Source organism: Agelaius tricolor, unplaced genomic scaffold, assembly GCF_023055355.1.
Source record: "Agelaius tricolor isolate 1412-34295 unplaced genomic scaffold, bAgeTri1.0.p SCAF_9, whole genome shotgun sequence".
In the NCBI taxonomy this organism is placed as follows: domain Eukaryota; kingdom Metazoa; phylum Chordata; class Aves; order Passeriformes; family Icteridae; genus Agelaius; species Agelaius tricolor.
The window spans coordinates 15771815-15795792 of NW_027269269.1; the positions used below are offsets into that span (position 1 = coordinate 15771815).

General features: G+C 37.3%; 1 protein-coding gene across 23 annotated transcripts in view; it reads right to left on the reverse strand.

The window, feature by feature from the left end:
- The window catches only part of DLG2 (discs large MAGUK scaffold protein 2), a 982781-nt gene that overhangs the window by 570569 nt on the left and 388234 nt on the right, over positions 1–23978 (reverse strand). For 14 of the 23 annotated variants that reach the window (XM_071432840.1, XM_071432849.1, XM_071432847.1 and 11 more), the window contains one exon: positions 18013–18093. The exons of the other annotated variants lie outside the window; for them this stretch is intronic. In XM_071432840.1, the coding sequence (XP_071288941.1) occupies positions 18013–18093 (81 nt within the window). The remainder of the gene's footprint in view (positions 1–18012; positions 18094–23978) is intronic. 23 annotated transcript variants of the gene reach the window in all.

Here is a 23978-nt window from a genome sequence, read left to right on the forward strand (position 1 = left end):
TTCAGCAGAAAAACACAACACCCACCCCTTCCCCTGGCTGATACCAGCATCCACTCTGTGACTCGAGTCACAGATTCCTCTGTGCTGCCTGACTGCCACACTTAATAGAGGATGATCCAGTTTCTTTCTTTGTAGCTTATTAGGTCTCACTAAGAAGAGGGGTTTTTTCCACTGATTCTCAAAAAACCAGTCCTTCAAGCTTCATGCAGATAATTTTGTGCTTTCTCGGCTAGTATCAAAAATGTGGTGCTTCAGAGCACCAAACCACTGAATTCATATGTGTGAAATATATACGATATATATGGTTTATACATACAGTCCTTATTGTTGCAGGATCTGAAAATAATACAATACCTCACTACATTTTTACAAGCAATATTTACTTCTGAAGCACTCAGTCTATTAAATGTGAAGGCAGCAGAGATAAAAAGCCTCTTTAAGAAAAAGGGACAAATTAGGTTTATTAAGTAAGAAATGGTTTCAGTGGAGAGGAAAATATGGCAACAGAGCTAAGAAGGACATTATAATATCTTTTCTAAGGAAAAAAAAAACCAGTGAAAAATGCAGATCAAGAAAAGTGTGACATAAAAAGGAGGTGAATACTGAAAATGCACTATAACATCTGGATAATGTTTGACATCAGCAAAAGCAAACAAGAAACTAAAGGAATACATGTCCCTAGTTATAATGATACATATTATAGACAGCTAGTAGGATGAACACTTCTGTTGAGGTTGGATTCTAATTTCCTTGCTATTCCCCACTTTTTCAGTTACTTGTTACATTCTGCTTCCTTTTGGCACCATTACATCCTTTCTCTCTGACTAATGCATTTAGAAAGTTCCTCTCACTACTATGTCCTGAAAGTGTTTCACAGCAGTGGAAGATCCTTTCAGAAACCACCGAGAAAATAGGTCACACCATATGAGAAGAAATCTTGCCCACAAATATTGTCAGGGTATCAGCCTGAACATTTTCATTTCTTCTGGCCCGCGGAACATTTATATATAAACTACACGAAAATCTCAGAGAGTTTGGGTTTATTAATTACCTCAGCTGTTCCTCAGTATCTGACATAGCCATGCTAAAATAGTAGTCCCAGCTTTTTGGCAGCAGCAGAGAAAGGAGGATGCAGTAAAGCATCCTGAGGTCATCAGTGGAGGCTGGATGAAGGCTGCTGTTAGAATATTCTCTTTTTATGAAAATGATCTGAAAAGTGTTAAAACTTTTTTCCCATGTCTTGGAACAGGGAACCACACCTAGTTTTGGATTTAGTATATAAAGTGCTCTAGCCACTAGACTGAAAATCTGTACCACTAGGTTTGATCTTGAAATCTCACTAAGGTGACTATTAAATTGTATCTCTTTATCAGTTCACCAAGTATGTCCAACAGCAGTAAATTTGAAATATTTTAATTGATTTATTCCTTGGGGAATTGCTGGTGTGTGGTTTTTATGAACTTTCTCACTGTGAACAGACAGCACTTGCAAATGATGCACTCTGAGCAGCCTTGCAGGACTAAACAGAAAAAGTGTGGGTGACATTTTGCATTTAAACAAAATCTCACTCTAAGACAGAATGACACTAACAGGGAGCAGAAGTTTCAAATTAGCTGCTCATAACACACTGCTGAGCTGCTTTGATATCTTCTCTGTACAGGCTAAGATGAATATTGCTCTTTGAACATTTTAATGCATATTAACACGTGTCTTCTGTGACAAATTTGGACACCATCTTCCCCTTCCCTCTTATAATATATACAGAGGTGTCAAAGAGTATATGAATATGTAAAGATACAGATAAAAACACTCAGTGTGCTGGGCATCTGTACTCCTATAAGCAATGTAAAAATTGAGTGTTTATTTAGGTGTCAACACACTTGTAAATGTCAGGATTTAGGCAGAATGATACCAATTGTCTGAGTAAGCAGAAAAGAGATTAATAAAATTTTATCACAAGTTTTGGTCATAAGTCTGTCATAATCAATGTTTGTTATCTTAATTATCGTATTTGAAACCATACAAATTCAGCAATACCCAAGTTCAATTAAATGAGAAACAGCCTGCTCTTAAGAAAAATAAGGAGATGGGCATCCAATATACTTAATCTGGGAAGATATTTTCATCAAAATCTAAAGTGTAATTTTATGACAAAGACAAAAATATCAAATATTGTCCATGAGTAAAGCAGCAGAACAGATTGAATAATGCATCTGGTTGAAACTGTAACATGTTTAAACAAGGCATTAATTAGAATTTCCAGAAGTTCCATTTAGTTAGAATATTTAAGTGCATGGGATACGTGAACCTGATATACATGCACTTCAAATTATTTGGGCAATTTTCATTAGCAGACAATAAATCAGTATGCTTTGGAGTGCTACAAAAGGTTTACTCTGATTCATTTCTGTGTATCATTTGATGCCAGAATTACCATTAATTTTTTTTAACCTCTTCCCTTTTCCCTTATCCCTTCACCAAGGTTTGCTTGGTCGCCTCTCCAGAGTGAAATACACGTTTTCTTTACAGAGCTGAACATCAGCAGTGCTAAAATCACTCAAGAATCCTGCTGTATGGTGAAATGAGATACACAAATGGGCAAGGAAAAGCTGTGGAGAGCCAGTTTGTCCTGGTTAGTGCTGAGGGAGGAGCACTGCCTGTGTTAGCTCAGTGCCAGTGCAACCCCACACCAAAGCTGTGCTGCTCTACGTGGCACGGCACTCATCTCTGGCTCTGGAACACAGCTTCCTCCAGGAGACCAATGAGAATAGGATATTTAATGTGCTAGCATTTTCTGAGTACCTTTTATAAAAACAAAATGTCCTTTCTAAGGACTAATGCCTTTCCACCAAAATAGAGGAGTGGCAATGACTAAGGAAATACTGAAGTGAGTGCAGTGACTTTTTGGAACAATCAATGTCAGCATGTTAACACAAGATGGAAACAAATGACAAGACTGGAATTAGCCATCAAATGGAAGGTCTTTATCTCTCCCTAAGCACTATGTATGAAAATCTTAAGCTTTATGACAGCAGTGACTAATTTTAAGTGAACAGTTTACAGCTAAACTAGCAAAGCTGCAGTGTTCAGCAGCACTCCACTGAACCTAGTTTAGTGTACACTGTAAAATTTGTGCTTACTCCACAAAGCTATTTATACTTCCTTCACATCAAATAGATACCTAAGGACCCATAAAAATATTCCTTTTAATCTGTGGGATACTCCTACATCTAAAAAGACATTTGTCACCTGGTAAATCTGGATTTAAAGCTGAAAGTTGATAAAATTATATTAGATTAGAAGTTATTTCCCTTGTAAGACTCTGAGACACCACTTGTCCAAAGCCTTAAAATCTGCTTTTCATCATGATGAGTTGCAAGAGAATTGAGGCACAGCCTTCTCCATGTGACTGCTACAAAGAGGTTTTCATAATAGGTAACCCCCTCTTAGCTTTGCCTCTCACATTTCTCACTACGGTAAGAAAACCATCCAAAATTCCCTTCCTCAAAAAATAGTCTAAGAAATACAAAACCACAGAAATGAACTAATAGAAAATCCACATCTTTTCGATGAAGTTGACCCGTTTTTTTCTCATGTGACTTCTGAACCTCCTTCCTCTGAATGACATGCTGTGCTATACCATTAGATTTACAGAGCCTCGGCATGTTAGGAATATTCAGCACCGTGCCTATTTATGGTACTCAGCCACCATAAACAGATGGTTTGTGTACACACAATCTCACACTGTGCTCAAAGATTCACAGAAAGCCTGGACAGAGGAAGGGTTTCACTATGGTTAGAACTGTTGGTCAATAGCTACATTTAGCTCATCATCTTTCAAGAAAGCAACTGACCATCTTCTCTTTCACCTGCAAGTGGAATCTAAGCTTTGTTTAGCCTAAGATATGCAGTTCTAATAACCCATACAGTCACCTCTTTTTCCATAATTTCCATTGCCATCCTGCTCCTCATTTGATTTCAGATTCTCAGCTCTGTAAACAAAGTGCAGTAGAAAACGTCTCCAATAAGCTTGTAATAAGGATATATTACAGGCTCAAGACAAATGCTTCAGGCATCAGATTAGATGATTTATAGCAGCTAGGTTTGAATAGGATCAATGCTTTAGTCATCCAGTTTGTTAGTTGAACAAAATTGATAATTGGATGAAGTTCAGGTCACAGTTAACATGCTGTAAAACATACTTTTCTTTTGGTTTGGTTTTTGTTGTTATTTTGGGTTTTTTTACAGAAAGTTTGTCACTAAAAATCTCTGGATTATTCTGCATTACTTCTCATTTCAGGTGACTGTCTCAAATAAAGACAGCAGAGGAGCAAACCCCAAATTTGCCCTCTCCCATCAGAGGAATTAAGCTGAACTAAGCAAGTCCTCTACCAATATAAGGTTATACACTGATTTATCTTTTAGATCAGCCAGGCTCTACAAACTGAGCAGAAAGAGCCAATCTAATTTAAGAGGGTCTCTGAACAATGCTCTGAAAGCCTGTGAGGACACATATTTCTCTCCACTCCCAAGAACTGATGCCTAACCTGCAAATGGATAATCTCAGCAGTTATACAAAAATAAAAAAAAAAAGGCAAGAAGAAGCAGTCCATCAAATTATTATGAGGGAACCATTCAGCTGGTTTGTGAATATATTATACAGCTATAAACACACATTGCTCATTTATAATATGCAATATTGCAGCCTATTCCATAGTATAAAATGCAATAAATCCTGTTCTTATATATGTGACACCTCTTAACTGCCTCCAAATGCCTGCAGGGTGCTGTAAAATGGAGCACTATGCCAGAACTGTATCTTACTTTAAAATATTTGTTTCACCAACCAAATGCTCCATGACAGAGCTTCATGCTATTCCCTCCTAGAATTAACTTTGAAATGTTAAAATAGCTTTTTTGTAGCAATTTATAAAGTATTTCAATAGCCTGTTTCCTCACATGGCCATAACCTGTTCACTAAAATTAGAGCCATTGAAAAGAAAAAAATTTGATGCCAAGGACATGAGTTCTCATGTACCTTTAGAAATTGGAATAAGATCAGTTTTGAGTTTTCTGGTCCACTGTTACTGAAGAACCACAGACAGGCACTTAAATAATGAATTATTTGAGTTATTTAACCAGAACATGAGATGCCTGGCCATACTTACAGTTAGGAAGCAATCTGTTTTAGAAGGTCTGAAAATTCACTGAACAGCAGAAACAATGAAAATGTCCTGTGTATTAATTTTTCAGAAACAGTGCCTTTGCATGAACATGCTGAGCCCCCACTCACAAAGTCTACCTTTTAGATTGAGCAATTCATTACTTGAAAAAAAATCAACTAATATTAACAAATAATGAGTTACACCATTTGAAGCTGTAGGAAGGACAAGTTACACAACAGATACCACTCTAGGGCATAGAGAACTTCTGTTGGCCTACTAACATGAACATTAAGCCAGGAAGAAAAGTATGTTTTGCTGCACCTTATGGGGTCTCTTTGCATCATACCACCCAGCTAATTCCTATAAATGAGATAGCACTGTGTTTTTATGCACAATAGCTTGATGTAACTATAAGTTTTATTTTTGCTGTCTTTTTAATATTAACTTTCTCTGATTTTAGGGATCTCAAGTACCCCCACAGGTGCATAGATATTGTAAGTTTTCACATACTGTTTCCACATAAAATCACATGTATTTAGATACCTGATAGATAATATAATAATACAGATTATTCCTTGACTGGACAGCATAACCCTTGACTTTTCACATCTGTGAATTTGCTGGTGTCATCTGTTTCAAGACAGAAAAAACCTCAGTCTACCTCTCCAGCTTTTCCCATATTAACCAATAAAAGCTGCCCTCTGGAATATGATGTGGTTCAATCTTAGTCTTGCTGCAAATATTGTTACATCTCTGTGAAACACAGTCAACACATAAATAAGAAACCAAAAGGAAAGGAACTTCAACCAGTAGACATTATGTATCCTTTACTCAGCAAGCACTTTTTCCATAGGCAATTTATGAAACATTTTCTTTCTCTCTTTTCCTCCATTCCCATACTTTTTTCCCATTGCTCAGATTCACTTTTTCACACATGGTGCCTTTCTGTAGACTCTTTTCACCATTCCTCTATTTTTTCTTTAATCAATCTCTTCTCCAATATACCCACTGATATTCTCTCATCCCAAGTAATCTTTCCAAGCAGTTAACACAGACTGGAAAAGAAAAGTCATCAGTGCTATTAGGAGCATAAACGAAGATAACTAAGGTTTCCTCTTTGAGATCAATTACTCATTTAAAAGCTACCTCTTTCCCAGCAGCTAACGAAGGGAAATGCTGACATTCATAGAACAACTTTGGAATTTGCTCAGCAATCACTTAATTTAAACTGCTCAGTTACTAGGAAGTAGGGCAGGAAACAGTAAACCCTCAAAACATAAATAAAAATAATCTTGGAGCTCATGAAGTCACATGGTTGGTTGAAAAGTTCTACGAAGGGGTTTATACTCCTTAAGCATAGGCAAAATTTCTACCTGCTGATACCAGACTGCAACCATCTCCAAATTACACCAAAAACCAGTGAGTCATATTTAAAAACTTATCATTGATCTAGTTTTTTTTCCCCCATTACTGCTTGGAATGGCCTTGTGAAAGCCCTGTTATAGCCAGAAGTAGGAGGATCTAGAACAAGTTTAATTAACACACTTCCAGGCTGATGTACCAGCCCCTGACCTAATGTGGGAACACAACAGAATTTTTCTTTCCACAGAAGGTTTTTTTTGTAGAGGTAAAAATAGTGTTAAAAAACACTTCAGGATCACCAGGGAAGAAGTTCTATTCCTTTTGTCCCAAAGGATCTGGTATGCTACAATCATGTGAAATTTTCCTTTGGCCACCTTCAGTATGTACTTGTGGACCCCCTCTATAAGTGAACACTGACTTCTTTTCTGCATGTTAGAAGGGCTCAGATATTCCCCAAAAAGAAGAATAAAACTGGGCCTTATTAGTTCAGTTTCCCAACAGATTGTCAGGAGTGGCACTTCAATTATGACAGTGAAACATCCTGCAAAGCTGCTTCTTTATGATTGTCTTTAGAGAAGAAATTAATTTAAAAAGAGAAGTTGTTATTAAACCATCCCTGGAAGTGTTCAAGGCCAGGCTGGATGAGACTTTCAGCACACTGGTCTTGTGGAAGGGGTCCCTGCCCATGGCAGGGAAGTTGGAATTAGGTGATCTTTAAGATCCCTTCCAACCCAAACCATTCTATGATTCTGTGATTCTATTAAAAAATATCAGTAGTTTGTGCTTTCTTAATATGTTTTTGTACCTCTTCTGTCCTACTTCATCTATTTTTGTTTTCTCCTTTACTCAGTTAAGGAACTGTTTGGGAGAGGGTGTCTTTTCATTCTGTGTTCCAATGACACTGTTTCCTTACACAATAGTTCCCAGTTTTCACAAGAGATATAAAGATAGCAGGGAAAAAAATCTCAGTAAGAAGGAGTTGATTTTGTACACTTTGTTAATGAAAAGTTAATTAACACACACTGGTTAATGAAAAGTTCCTTAATGGCTGGAAAACTAAATTTTTAATTTTTCTTTTTTTACAAGTTTGGCTTTAAGATTTCACAAAAGAATTCCAAATACAGGTTATGTCAGAAAAGACATGTCACTCAAGTTTACTCCAATTCTTATATTTCATTGCAAACAATATCTGAAAGCTGCACCATCATTGACATCAGTATATAATATAAAAAGTTTGTAGTGTGACTATGCCAGCAGAGAGTTGTCAAGGTCAGGGGAAGAGAAGGCAAAATCAAAGTGAAATGTTTAAGTACTTCAAAGTAACCAGAAAAAGTAGCCTGGCACTGTAGGAGTCAAAATGAAACACAGGAAAGGAAAAGCTGAAATAAACATTAAAAGTGACCAAGGTCTGTCTAGGAAATAGAGAGTGAGATTTTCAAGTTTGGAGGCTACAATGTTCAGTCCTTAGCATATAATTGCACTCTTCAAAATCAATCACTAATAAATGTCAATTAAAGTCACAGAATCACAGAACCATAGAATTACAAGCTGAGTTGGAAGTGAGATAGAAGCATGTCTATTATCCTACTCATTCTCAAAGCAGAACTTCAAATTTGAAGCAGGTGTCTCAGAGCCCATATTATTTTAGAAAAAAATTCAAGTCCTTATTATTTTAGAAAATTTTAAAAGGAATTTTTTGAAAAATTTAAGCCAGAAGTTCTGTGGAGTTTAAGCTTAATGCCCATTTCAGCTAGGAAAATCACAATTCCTTTCACATCACTTCTAAGCAAAATGTAAGAATCTTGTTATTAGAAACTTAGTTGTATGAGTTAAACTGCATATTTCTGAAAGTGCAGAGGCTTTCAGGGGTCACTAGAAGTGACAGAAACCCTTGCATTATGGGGCAGAAATTAAGTATGAGTTGTGTTTTGCTTGCAACTGCCAAGTTTAAATATATAACTGAGAAAAGGTTTACTTTTCAAAAAAAAGACCCTTTAATTTTCAAAATCCTACAGCCCAAGAGAGATATAACTCTTCTAAGAGCCATTTGGTCTCATATTTATATGTGTCTGTATGTGTGTAAAGATCTAAGCCAGCTCATTCAATAATAGTTAAAACCTCCAATAGCACTGAAGGCTTACGTGGTAAAGCAGCTCTGCATATTCTATTTCTCAACAAATACTGTGCCCTGTAGAACACCAAATCATAGAAAAAGGATAATTTTATCCATTCTCTGGGTACTCTCTACTAAATTAAAAAAAAAAAATTGTTCTAATTGTAACAGAGTTGGAACTAACTCTACTAAACAGAAATGTATGCTTGTCTCACAACAAGACGCTGAACATGGAAAGGTCTCTTAAATTGCCTGGGCTTTATGGAATTCCAAGTCTTTATATCTGAAATATCTGCAGGCTTTAACTATGAATTAAACGAAATTCAGCAATCCTTCATTTGCAATTTAATCAGCAACAACGGCTTTTGTAAACAAGTGAAAAAGTGCTGCTTATTGAGTTGAGTGCAGAAGACATAGAAAAAAGTCTCCCATAGTAAAACCTCACTCCCAGGTGAGTTAATCAGTTTACACCTAATTGTTTCCTTTTGTTCTCTAAAATCCTCCAAGTTACCTACTGATTCCTATGTATCTTTTCAGTATTTTACTAAATAAAGGATCTGTATAAAAATGTGCTTTCAACTGGATTCCAACACTGAGATAAAATTTTTAACCAAACATTTTCTTCTTAGAGACAAACACTTGACATTACAGTAAGCTCTACATTTCTCTTGCACAAAGAAGGGTACTCTTTTATATGAGGGTGTCCTGGGTTGACCATATGATGCTTTTATCCCAAATCTTCTCGTTCTGTTTATGTTGAATAATAAGTTTTGCACCTTTAAGAGTGTTCCAGAGAGTGAAGGGGGGGAGAGAAGAAGCAGCAGTTCTTTTTCAGACACTGCACTCACTCCTCCACATTCCTGCTCCTGGACTGTTGCTGTCTGTGGATGGACAGACAGTGGGACAGAGCTCTCTTTTGCTTTTAGTTAGTTTAGCTAGCTAAGGCAAAGAAGTTCCCTGGACTGTGGTTTTTTTCCCTTTTCTTTGGACCTCTTGAAACCTGCTCTGGACTGAGCACCCAGGGGAGCACCAGCAGCTGCATCTGTGGCCCACCGGGCTGGGCCTGGCCTGCGACGTCTCCAGCACCAGAGGGACTGATCAGAGACTGAGTGAGCTGAGCCACAACCCGGGGATGGGACTTTCTCAGTTTGTCATCTCTTTTGGAGTGGCAAGGGGTTTTATTGTTTGATATTGTTTAGGTTTTATTGTTTAATAAACAGGTTTTTTTCCACCTTTCTCCAAGGAGGTATTTTCTCCCAGACCAGTTAGGGGGAGGGGCCGATTTGATCTGCTTTCCTACCGGAGCTCCTTTGGGGGATTCTCTCCCAAATTTGTTCTAAACCTGCACAGAGAGTCCTTGAAGCACAACTGTACTATAAAGGTCATGATCACTTCTACCCTGCAAAATACTTTTTCGAATAACATACAAAAAAAAAATACCCTTTGTAGCTGTAAACTTCCTATAGACATTCTTTATAAGCAATCAGGAGACTTTGAGTTTAATACAGAAAGAGCATGCATTTCTAGTAACATTTAATAGACTGCTTACATAGCCATTATTTCACAATTTCCTCATGATTTTCTGAATGAAGATTTATACTGTGAAGACAAGAGAAAAATAATTTTGATCCCTTAACTGGAGAATGAATTCATGAAAAAATTAGTTAGGACAGCTGAGGCAGCAGCCCCCAGTGCAAAGTAAAGGTATTAGCAGTACATTTTAAGACAAGACGTGAGTCTTTTTTCAGAAAGATTATACCATGGTAATAACTATTTTATCCTAAGGTACAAGTTGAATTATGACTAATTTCTGAATTTATGCTCTGAGCTAAAAGAATTACATCAATCATTCCCAATGATCAGGGATATCGCAACATTCTAACTTTAGGAAATAATAGCATTTTAATGTATTGAATCAGGATGATATCTCAAGAAGAAATATGTTTCTTAAGGAAAATTACGCTTTGATGCAAAATTTTGAAAATATCTGAAAAGGTTGTGAATTCATACTATGAATTCAGGCTTCTGAAGTTTTCAGAATCTTTAGAACCTCAGATTTACTCTTTACTGCTGTGTTGCGATGACTTCATAAAATTATTTCAAGACTGCCTAATAACTTGCAAGATTACAAAAATTCCTCATTTTTGAATCTTTAGTTTCTGAAATCCTTAAGCTGGGTCACTCTTTCAGGGTTGGGAAGCACTTATAGCTCTCATGATATTCCACTTAAGTTTACTTTAGAATAATAGAGCCTTAGAATCATTAAGGTTGGAAAAGACACCCAAGATCATTAGGTCCAACCTTCAGCTGAATACCACCCAGCCCACTGAAACATATAGCAAACTCTCATTCACGTCATCTTTTGGAACTCTTCCAGGGATGGTGACAACACCACCTCCCAGGGCATCCTGTTCCAATGCTTATCCACTCTTTCCATAAAGAAATTTTTTCTAATACCCAACTTGAGGACATTTTCCCTTCTCCTATCCCTACTTGCCTGGAAGAAGAGGCCAACCCCTATCTTGACAAAACCTGTTTTCCAGCAGCTGTAGACAGCAACTACATGTAATTAAATAATCACAAAATCCCAAATATTTCAAGTAAGGAAGTTATAATGGAGGCAAGTGGGCTTTAGCCCCATCCAGAGAAAATTTACATTAAAAAAAGAAATATAAATAGATAAACACTATGAGAGGGGAAAATCAACAACAAAAAGCAAATCAAGAAGAGTCTGATATTGCAAGCTGACCACATGGACGTATCAACAAGAGAAAGGAAATGCTGTAATAAACTGTAACTTGTACTGTTGAGAGATAAGAAATAAATTTCCTCTCCTTTAAAATGGCTGACTTTACACCATCTTTCATCCAAGCTACCAATAAATATTTCCCTGTTTCTGTGAGGCAGATATAGGAACCCCATGATGGTCTCTATGGATGTGGTTGCCTCCTGAAGGAAATATGGAGCATATTCAGCAGTGCAGTGAGGTTAAGGTTTACTCCAAAGGTTAGAGGATGGTCAGGACCACACACTGGCTCTAAAGGAGGCTATGGGAATTTAGGCTGACACAAATATTCAGCGCTTTTGACTTCATTTTCCAAGAAGGCTGGAAGTGCTTTCACTAAGTGCACAGCTCTGCAGGTACCTCTTGGAGCCCTCAGAATTTGCAGGGATTTGTACAGAAGTGACTGAAGCCACCATCACTTCAGTTATAGAAACAGTTATAGACAAGTGATCAAAGCTTTACCAAATTTGAGCTAAAAAACCTGAACCAAACCCCCCAACCCCCCCCTCAGTTTTTAAAGTTTATATAATGGAAATGACAACTGACCCAGCACCACAGAGTACAATTATAATTAACGGGAGACTTTTCTGAAAAACGTCTGTGCTGCCTTGGGGAACAATGTAGGTCACAGCATCAATCAAAAGCAGAACAAACTCTACACTGCCTCCATAACATTTAACCCCAAATCATTGTTGCTGTAAATTAAACAATGCATTGCTGCATTACATCACAGAATGGAAAAAAAGAATAACTTGTTTGAAAAATTTATTTCAAGCTCCAGCATTCACTTCACCCCATATAAAATAGGCAAGCAATATGGAATACTGATGTTACCAGCAAGTAATTCTGCTCTACAGAAGCAGAAAAATATCTGTATATTCAGTTTTCTTTACTTAATCTGAATATTAATATTAGACCTTTGCAGGAAAGCATGTGAGATGTACTTAATTGACAATCAAAATCAGGAGTTTACCTTAAATGCTGACTGCAAAGGAGATAGATAGAAGATTATTTAAAATCCTAAGCTTCAGTTTTGAGGCTAGAGTGAACACTCCTCTATGTGGAAGAGTAGAATATAGAAACAAATCACTTCAGTTAAAATGTGTTTGCAGGGTCACTACACATATATTACCTAATTACTAATATTAATTACTAATTTTCTAATACTGTATCAAATATGACTGCCAATAGAAGCCACCCACACAAAAATTTAAGGACATTCACTTTTAAAGAATTGCCCACAGGTGATGTCCTTTTTTAAGAACAATAAATTCCTGCTTCTTAACAACAAAGACAATTTTCAGCAAAACTCAAGCCAGAAGAAAGATCTTTGCAATAAAGCCTCTCAAGTGTTGCTGACCTTTCTTTTTGTTCATTTGGAAATATTGAGCAATATCATGGATGCAATTAAGCCTTTTGAAGTTCTATTATCTACTTGAATGGAAGGTGAAGCAAATTCTTCTCAACTTGTAAGAATGGAAGGGAAACTACACTGAGCAGTATCTAATAAGGTTCATGAGAAACCCCAAGGGAAAATTAACTGACACAATAAACAAAGGAAAAACAAATTTATCAAGTGCACCTCCATTTCTTCTACTACCCATGAATAATACCAAACGATGAAAACATACTGCAGGCAAAATTAAGACTTCCTGATACCCATGCAGTACTTTCAGCTCAAAAAATTCTTCACAGAGAAATAATTCTATAGGGATATATAGGCAAGAGCAAAGACTCATTTCTGAAATGCCAGCTGTGGAAAAAGCTAAATAGCTATGCTAGTTAATAAATGTGTCTCCCAGTAGAGTATAAAGGAAGTAGATTTGTACATCAGAGAAATTCCATTTTAACAGAACTAGGTTTTAAGACTCAAACTCTGCCTATGTTCTCATCTGCATTTTGAAATTCCAATAAGGGGTACAGGAGCTCAGTTCCCTCTTCCCTGGTGAAATGTTAAGATTATGCAAAGAATGCCAACTTCTGATTAGCCTGTTATGTACAGCCATAACATCTCAGCACCAGTGTTAATGACTACAGTTCCACTGTTGAAGGCTTTAAGGAAATCCAGAATGAAAAAGGAATGGTCAAGCTTTAGAGAGTTTCTAATTTGAGTAAAACAGGAGATAACAGATGCACCCATTTTTCAACAGGTCTCATCACAATTTTGCCAGAGTTTTAGACCCGTCATTATTGAGACACTGAATTTATTTTAGACATTAAGACAATGGCAGACTTTGCTGATGAATTGAGCAAAAACAATTAAAATGTTTTTTGGAAGGCTTCACAATTGAACAATGAACCATTCCATCCTTGCCTAACTACAGAGGGAGTCACTTTTTCCCAGAGAATGATATAAGGTAAGTAAGGTGGGAATAAGTGAAAATAATTTATTTTAGGTGCAAGTCAAAGCAGGAAGCTTGAAGAGACATGCTATAATGGGTGTAGGGGTGGGAGGGGGGGAACAAAACAAAGCTCATTTTAAACATACTTTCTCTAGGAGTTGACAAGTGCACCTATGGATTTGTAGGCTAGGAGTCTCTGTTTCTTTTTACCTCCAAGTGTACTAGAGTGTTGTCAGATGAGAACATATAATTCCCTGCTCTGAGAATATGTGCAATGGCAGTACAATAATGAATTAGTTCTATGTCAAATAGAAAGAAAAGGTCTAATGGCTCTTCAGCCACTATAATGCTTCTCAAAGCCCTTTGTAAGAAAGGAAAATTAACAGGTAGGAAAGCAAAGGGAATGAAGCAAGCTGCCTAAGATGACTCAAGAGGAATTGAAAAAAACATATTGTATGTCTAGAACTTCATTTTAAAGATCACCCAACCTTCAACCAGTTATACAAAATATGACTGAGATGTAGATGGCAGACAGCGCTGAGAAACATCAAGCCCTCTCAACCAAACCTTGCTGTTTTAGTCAAAATTTTGCAACTCTGGGTTAAAAATCAGTGAAGGAAAATTAATTCAGAAGTTCACGATCTAGAAGAATTCAAACTTTATCCTCCACACATATAGGCCAGGAGGTGGGTGTACTGAGATTTTTAAATGAATTAAAATGGAAGGAAGTGGGAAGGAAGTAAAAAAGAAATAAATGCTTTCATTAGGCCAAGTAATACAGCTCTACATTTCTCCATTTGATCTACTGACTGGGGAAGAAGGTGATAAAATGTGTTAGTTCTATGAATTTAATCTCCCTCCACAATAGCATCTAACCCCTATTCCTGTGCAGAAGTTTTTTCTGACTCAGCACCTCAAAGGCACCTCAAAGATGTGAAGTTTAAGGCACAAAAGACCACTGGATCATTGGGATCTAGTGTACTGCCATATGTAATACTGACAAGAACAGCTTGTCTTAAACAAAAGCATGCACACCTATTTCAGGAAAGCAGCTGATCCTGGAAACATAACAGGACTGAGATTACTGCCTTCCCTAATGGTTTGTCCTATGTTCTCCCTTTTAAAAACACCTGCCCAGCCTTGGTTTACTCTTACCCTGGTATGATTTTTACTCTTCTCTGCTACTGTGAAGAATCCTCCTATTCCCAATCATCCCACAGGAATATGCTGTCTTTAGGTCATGTCTCTCTCTGGAAGAATTTTTCTCCACTCTAGTCTCTCTTCTCTCTTTTGATATTTATTTATTATCTTTACAAATTACAGATACCAAAACCTGGTACAATATTTCCTTCCACAATCTCACTGCTGCATATACCAATAAAACCACCTCCTTACTCTTATTTTTTAGTGACTTTTTTACATTCAAGTTAAAAGTACAAGTGCCACTGAGCTGTCTGTTCTTTCCTCTGGAACACTCCTAGCATCACTTATGTCAGCTGTAGGGGTCCCCATGTGTAAGGATGCCATTGCTCCCTTCTGGCTGTGTAATACTTCTCTTCTAGAGACAATTTTGACAATTTTGTTTGAATGACCTCTGTTTGCAGGCTAGACTGTTACTGGATTGCACTATCTAATTACTGTGTCCTCCTCTTTTTTCCTAGTGTTCAGTCTTCACATTCTTTTCAAATTCTAACATCCAAGAATTCATGAAGCTTGCCAAAGGATTTGTGAAAATATTGAAATATGTTGTCCACACCCAATTCTAAACTGTCGCAGGCTGCAGAGAGAGACTTTAAAAGAGGATGCAATTACAGGACAAGGGGGAATGGCTTCATACTGAAAGAGAGCAGGTTTAGATTGGGTATTAGGAAGAAATTCTTCACTGTGGGGGTGGTGAGGTACTGTCACAGGTTGCCCAGAGAAGCTGTGGATGCCCCATCCCTGGAACTGTTCAAGGTCAGGTTGGATGGAGATCTGAGCAACCTGGTGTACTGGAAGGTGTCCCTGCCCAGGGCCAGGGGTGTTGGAATTAGATCATATCTAAGGTTCCTTCCAACCCAGGCTATTCTATGATTCTATTTTATGATTCTATGAACCCTCAAAATTTTTGTGTAAGGGTCATTTCTGATTGATTAGTGCTTTGATATGTCAATCTTTAAGGAATACTATTTTGATAAAGCATACTGATATTTATTTTATACCAGATGATATACAAAATTAAATGAAATGCCTTACAAAAGCCTAACTAAGACCAAGGACTATTCGACAAGTAAATTCACATTTTGAAACGATGTTTATCTAGCATAATTGCTTTTCTTTGAAACTATGTTGACTGTCATTAATTTCTTCCTACCACTAATTTTTTCTTAGGCTTGCTTTTTTAGCCAAATTCTCCTTAATCATCCCAATATTTTTTCCAGGGCTGAAAGAGAACTAGCCTGCTCTGCAGCATTGCTTGCAAAAAAGAAAAAAAACTGAAAATAATAGCATGACACTCACATTCCAGAATTTTAAAAATTCTCCAACAGATCTTTCCAGCCTCCTTTTTTAAGGCTCATAGGTCAAAGTTATCAAGTAGTGAGCCTTCTGCTTTACTTATTTTATCACTGGCAGATGTTGTTTAACATGCTTTGAAAGATTCAGTGCTGTTTATACAGTAGGGACACTGGATCTCCTACCACCATATGGGCTTGCTAGGGAGCAAACAGCACTTCCCTCCTACTGCGTGCCACTCAGTATTGAAAAGGTATCAGAGCTTTTGTTCATCTTTGCATGAATAAACGACACAATTAATTAAACAGTGATTGACTGGCATCATTTCTTGGTTTTGGTGTTACAAAAAAAATCAGCACAAATTAATTCACATAAAAAATAAACTAAGAAATAAGCTTTGTCAAGCTTTTCTTGAAATCTTAGGAGGTGGAAACTGAGTGTCCAGAATTGCGTGTCCAGATATATACTGTAAGAGTTCTTGTCCATTATACTTGCTACTGAATTCATCCTAGGTTACCACCTTAATCATTGCATATTTTTGGCCCTTACATTAAGGAAAATTACCTAGACATCCTAAGCCATTATAAATTGATGTCCAGCTGGCAGAGAGCTGTGCAAGATCACTCAGAAAGCTCATCTGTCCTATTTATCCCAGAGTCTTCTTAACCCTGGATAACAAAGGATACCAATTTGGACATCAACAATATATCACTTTAGACTACTTTTACCAGAAATATCCCATTAGTGTGCATTATCGTCATATCTTAATCGGCCTTCTTTTCCTCCTGAGACTGCAAAGGACCCAGCTGGCTAACAGTCAGAATATCAAGTGTCTCACACACCTATTATCATAATGGCAGAAGGTCATACACTGATAACTGAGCACACAAATGCAACATAAACTAAACTGAGTATTTTGAAAACAGAAATTTATGGAGGTTACTATTCTGGTGCAACAGGATCACTTGTACTTTTGTTTGATTTGGTGGTGGGGGGGCGGTTTGCACTTCTGGTTTCAATGACAACTCCTCTACTGGGAAAATTCTTTGATTAAAAAACAAACAAACAAAACCCCAAAACAAACCACCAAAAGCCCCACTCCAAATCAAATTTCAACAATGCTTTTTCTATCAGGGTCTCCAGGTCCACAAATATGCTTAGTCTTCCTGTCCTATATCTTGGTTTGGTCCTGCCTGCTACCTCTCAGAGACTGATTGTGCCTCTGCCAGACTAACAGGCAATAAAAAGACATTTTGAAAAGATAAAGGTGAAATTTTCCTGACCACTTAAGATACCAAATCAAGACATTTTGGTCTCTGAATTATTTGACCCATAAGGATGTCTAGACAATGGAGAGACAAAGTAATTTCCAGGGCATGATTCCCCTCCATCTAAAGGAGCCATCCAAACCAGGTTAGAAGAACTGTGATCAGGACAGGTCTCTCCATTGACTACCACAGCAATATCATTGACTTCCTCAAACGTGAAAAGTCAACTCAAGCCACATTGTTTTCCTAATAGCTCACCTGTTTTCAGTTTGATCAGTATATAGCCGTGGCTCCTTGCATGCCACAGCATCTTGGAAATTATTGAAACATTTGCACAAATATGTATTTTTTTTAAAACTTGAAATGGGCCCTTTTGGGTGCAGGGAAGCATTGGTGGAGAAAAAATGGCAAAACTATGAAGCAGCAATTCAGAAACTATTTGTTTTCCTCATTTACTTCTCACAGCCAACTTCACTACTCTCACCTGTGTATTAGTCCATTCCATTTCAGGAAAAGGTCCCAGCTGAAGGCCTCTACCTGTGGGATTTTCTTCCTCCTGGCCTTTCTGGAAGTACATAGAGACATCTACTCAGGACATGTTCCAAACTCAGATTTTTCATTGTCTTTGCATATGGTGTTTAGTTGTGTGGGTTTGCTTCCCAGGTTGGCTTTTTTGGGGGAGTGAGGTCATTTATTCCCTTGAAGCTGTAAATTGGTGTTAATACATGCTGGATTGCCCAGAGGCTTTATAATAAAAAAATACATTGGCATTATATTATATAGTACTAAAAATGTGAGTGCATATTATTGATTATTAATATCTCTGGATTAGCTATTTATCACTACCGGAAGAACAAGCAAGTTATGTATATTTTACAAGAATTAATATTGTACTACTGTATTTAGGTTGATTTTTAGTATGCAACATCTACCTATCTCTAGTAACTATTAGCAAATGAAGCAAGAAGGCTACAGGCAATAAATAAACATGCTCTTGACAGTCCACCTCTTTTTAGCTAAAATTAGAAATAACCCTGTTGCTTCTAAATTTTAAAACCCACTCTAATTATCACTATGAATTTATGAAGTTTAACAGTAGGAGGCTATATATTTGCTTTTAATGAACGTCAGGTTTCCATTTTTTTTGTGAAACAAAAAATCTGTAATGAACTCGGTCTCCCACATAGGCATGAGTCAATGCCATTGTAGAAAACACGAGTTCTTAACAAACAACAACAATATGGAAGAGCCCTGACAGTAAGGAGAAACATAAGGCAAGGATCTCAGTTTTTGTTGATAGCAAAACTACCATATCTGTAGCCATGCATCCAACAGCATTTTTACACAATGTTTAATAAACAAGGGACTGAAAAGCATTTTTACAAAGGCCATATTCATTACAGTGCTTATGTAATGCTGATCCTCAATTTTACTAGGTTACTTGAGAGACTTTTTGTTTCTATTTTAATAAATAATACAATTTTTAAAAAGAATAAAAATCATACCTCAGTTTAGGTGTGAAAGGAAATAAAGATCAACTAATTCTAACCCCCCCTGCCATGGGCAGGGACACCTTGCACTACACCAGGTTGCTCAAAGGCCCAAACCTGGACTTGAATACTTTCAGGAACGGGGCATCCACAGCTTCCCTGGGCAACCTGTGCCAGTGCCTCACCATTCTCACAGTGAAGACATTTTCTCTAAACTTGCCTTCTGACAGTTTGAAGCCATTTCCCCTTTCTGTCACAAGCATTTCTAAAATGTCCCTCACCAGCCTTCTTGTAGACCCCCTTTGCGTATAAACCCACTACTCTTTTTTTTTGTTTTTTTATAAAGGTAACACTTTTTCACTCTCACCTGCAAGATTAAGTCTTTTTTAACATCAAGCCTAAAACACAGCAAGTATAAAGCCACTAGGCCAAGTCATTCAGGGAAGTCTCAAAGCTCTGTTGCTCTAAAGAATGGCTAATAATAGTCAAAAAGGTAGTCAAAGTGTCACACTTTGCAGTATGTGGTCTAAGGAAAAGGACTTCTGGCTCTGCTTAAAAAGATTAATGCTGTCATACAAACAATATTTTTAAGAATTGAGGCTTAAATTGATGCTGTCAGTCTGCAGGCATTTAGCTGGGTCAGCTAGGAGCAGAATCCTTTGAGACATGGGAAAGTACTGAGAATGGTTCCAGGCTTAAATTCCCTGAGTCACTCTGGAGGGTGCATTCTCACCTCAGTGAAGTAGGATGAACATACATCTGAATATCCAGTTGAGCTTACACAGAGAGAATTTCTACATTAAAAAATCTAGAGTGAAATGGGCAGCTGGGGACTCCCTAACATCAGCACCAAGTCCACCAGGAACCACCATAAGGCATTTTATGGAGTCCACGGGAGCTGATGCACCTTGACCACAGCAAGCTTCTGTGTACATGTTTTTGGTTCTGGAGACTTTTGAGAAGAAATGTATAGTACCTAAACACAAATAAAAGAAAGCCAATGCTTACTTACCAAGCAGTAAGCATGTCCCTGGACAGAGGAAACATCAAAATCAAAAATACAGAGTAAGGAACACCTCTGTTGAGATCATTAGCTAAGGAGGAGCCAAGAGTGAGGTTCTGCTGCAACATGGCCTTCATTCAAGATATGAAGAATTGCTGTGTATAAGGACAAGGGTTGTAACTATTGTGCTGTAATCATTGATGATGAGACACCAGCAGAACTGTATAATTCTGGGGCTTTTTTTTTTTTTTTTAAGATAAGTGCTGAAAAAGCCAAAGAAAATCTACAGAAGAGGAATGTCACACCCTAGGGAAGACTGAAAACATGATATTACATAGGGATAGTGATCAGTTGTTTCCAACTGAGAGAAAAACTGAGGAAATCACTCCAAATTTGCTTCTATGCAAAAAACCTTTAACTGCTAGGGTGCTGAAACACTGAAGGTCTCCAGTCCTTTCTATATCCTACAGGCTTTTGCTCCATAAGAAGTTTACTCCCTAATAATTCCAGCAATTTTAATTTGCAACAGGATGATTACTAACCAGCTAAAAGCAAAAAGCATATTCCTCTGTGCTAAGTTAAAATAAAATAAATACATACTTGCTTCCAAGGTAAGACTTTACATGCCACTAGTGGATGTAGTTGTTGTAGAAATGTAAGCCTCTTCATAAAAAATATCTTTTGAAAAAACTCTACTCAAATGCCAGTAAGGTAGCATTTAAAACAGAATTCTTCATAACCATCAAATTGTGAGTTACAAAGGTGGCAACTCTAAAGGTGAAACTGAGCTTCCCAAATAGAGCTGTCTCATGTCATCAGATGCGTTAAGGTATTGTTTTCAGCTGCTTCTTCAAAAGAGAATGGGTTTCCTTCTGTCATTTCTGACAGCCATATGTACACTTCAGATCTCACAGGACATCTAAAATAGCACTATATGCCTATCTTAGACAAATTAATATCACGACAAAAAGTCTTTTTATTTAAAGGAAGCATTTTCTTAATTTTCAATTTTTGTTATTCACACAAGCTATTATTAAATGCAAATATATAGTTTAAAATTTTGGGGGGTTATTGCATAGAAAATCTAAATCTCCTGCTCTTTAGCTAAAAATAAAAAAAATTAATTTCAAGTTTCCCAAATGTTATGAACTACTGTAAATCCAAAAATCCAAAATCCAATAAAATTTTTATACAAGACTTAGAGCCAAACAAGTTTCAGAGTTGAAGTACACCAATTTTAGAAAGATTTAAATACACTTATAGCCTGGAAAGCCTTGTTAATCTATAGATTAGGAAGGATCAGTTTACTGCCACGGAAAAAAAATTGTGCCTATTAAATACCAGGAAGTCCCACAGTCCAAATATTACCTTCATACAGGAACATCATGCAGCATTATAAATAAAGTCACCCATACCAATAAAAATGAGGAAAATCAAGTTTTCTGTTTAAAAAAAGTCTTCAAAAAAGATCTCATGAAAGTCTAAATAGTTCCTGCTAATCATATGTAGAGAGCATTGAAGTACTGTTATGCAAAGTAAAGTAATAAAATATGAACATAGGGAGAAGAGATGTGCAAAGAAAATGGTGATAGTATTTCTAAATAAAGCCATGAAAAATTGTTGCACTCGCAGGAACTTCAGTATTCTGAAATTATCTGTGATCACAGTGCTAAGGTCAAATCTCTTCCTCATGCCAGTGATCTAACTACTATAGATGAATTCCACAGAATTGAGCACGAGGGGATGAACTTCCATGGTGAATAATTACTTTTAAACTAAAAATTTAATTTATGTCAGACAATGATAGAAAGGCAAGTTTCAGTGAAAAGCTCAAAAATATATAGGAGGCTACAATTTTCTTTTAAAATTTGAGCCATTCTTTTTATCAATTTACAACAGAATAATGAACAGCTGATAGCATATTGGAGACAAGTCCAAAAATACTTTTAAAACAGGCTTGTGAATGAAATGAAAATTCAGGAGCAGCAGATGGGTTTAACTGCTGCTAAGTGTGGAGTGGTTTCCAAGAACATGTTGTATGCAATAATAAATAGCCAGAGACAAAGTTTCCCCAGCAGTTTAAATCCTGAGCATACAAGCTAAGTGAGGGCTTTCAAGCTTTGGCTCACTGCAACATCTTTACATTTTACCCTTGTCTACAGCAGCAAAGATGCTTGTTATTAACAATGTGTGCCAGCAATGAGTGCAATTACAGCAGCACTGAGCACAGTTTCACAGGCAGGCAGGTTTAACATAGGCTTTCTGAAACAAGAATAGTTCTTGGCTCTGCTTGCAGGTTAATCACATTCAGCACCAGGGTATCCATTCTCACAGAGGATAATTATGCCAGTGTACCCAGTGTCTCAGTTTGTGCATACATTTTACATAATAAACATGTTAGAAATTGCCTCCCCTTCTAATTCTTATCTGGATTTGGGCACTGGGATGACGTACTGCATCTAGGGCTTCTGCAGTCATGCTTTGATTGCCTCCATGTCTCATGCCCTCTTGGATTTAAGCAAAAGTGAAGTCCCAAAGGTCCAGGAAAACAGGCAGCAACTTTTTGTTTGTACCTCAACCAGTTGTGGTTTCATCTTCTAATCCATCAAAAAGTGGTTTTACTAAGTGACAGCTATGATTAGGTTAAAGCTTCTACACTCGCTACCACGTATTAGTATACTTGACTGACACAAACACTCGTGACACAGAATGAAACTGGGACTTTTAAACTCACAGTGATGGACAGAGGCACAGACAGAGAAGGGTTCAAAAAAATGAGTGCAACTGGCAGAGGATAGAAATCTACATCAGGATCAAACCCAGAAAAAAATCACTGCTGCTGCCTCCTGTTAGTCCAATTGATTCTGTAACAACAAAAGATTTGTGAGGAACTGTGGAAAAGAGCATCACTGGATTCAAGCAAGCCTCTGGAGTTCAGAGCAGACCTATACTATAATATAGGTGTGTTCCTGCTCAGATGCACCAAGGATGATTCTGATTAGCTACTCTGTAATACCAATATCTGCTTAATACTGTCTTGGATGAACTGGAGGGAAAGGATTATTAGGGGAACAAATGATAGAAAAGAAAGGTGAGGAACCAAATGAAAAAACTGTATTAGAAAAGAGGAGAGATGTCAGGTCTTCATGCGGGTTATCAAGTATAAACTTATACTGTTTCTAACCTGCTATTTTTCACTGCTGCTCTAGAAAATCATGATTTCTATACTTTCATTGCAGAAACCGTCTCTTTTTCCAACTAATTCTTTCCATAGAAAAACATAAGATTTGGCTATGGCAAAACCACTTCTCTCTAATCCTAGTACTATACTTCATTCATGAAATGGATAAAATTAAATGAGTCCACTGATGCTCACATGGCATTCAGGGACTACTTGTTTCCCAGGGATCTTCTAGGAGCTTTTTTTATCCCTTGTCTCATACCTACTGAGAGACTTTGAAATGAAACTGCTCTATTGTCTGGGAAATTCAGCCATTAAAGTAACAGTCCCCAAAGCATGCCTTTCTTTCCAATCCAAATATTAATGGTCAGAAAACATCACACGTGTAAGCTAACATCTTTTTGGTGACTCTAACAAGTATCCTTACTAGAGGTTGTTTGGAGATTTCCAGAGCCATGGCTTCTGTCCAACATCCTTACTGTTGCTATCAAATGGATGCAAACACAGTTGTTTTGTGTGCTCCCTGTTCAAGCTGCACCCAGTTCTGGTTGGTTGGACATGCTGCAGTGCTGCAGCACTACTACTTCTAGAAATGGCTGAACTGCCCAGAAAAAGGAGGCTGAGGAACATACTCAAAAGCCTGGACCCTCATCATCCTCACTGTTAGATGTTACATCAAGTCCTTGCTGTTCTGTGCAATTCCAGCTGGCTCCTTGCAGGAAAAAACTGCTCTAGGAGCTAGACTCATGTAGTGCAGACATGAGTAAGCACCTTCT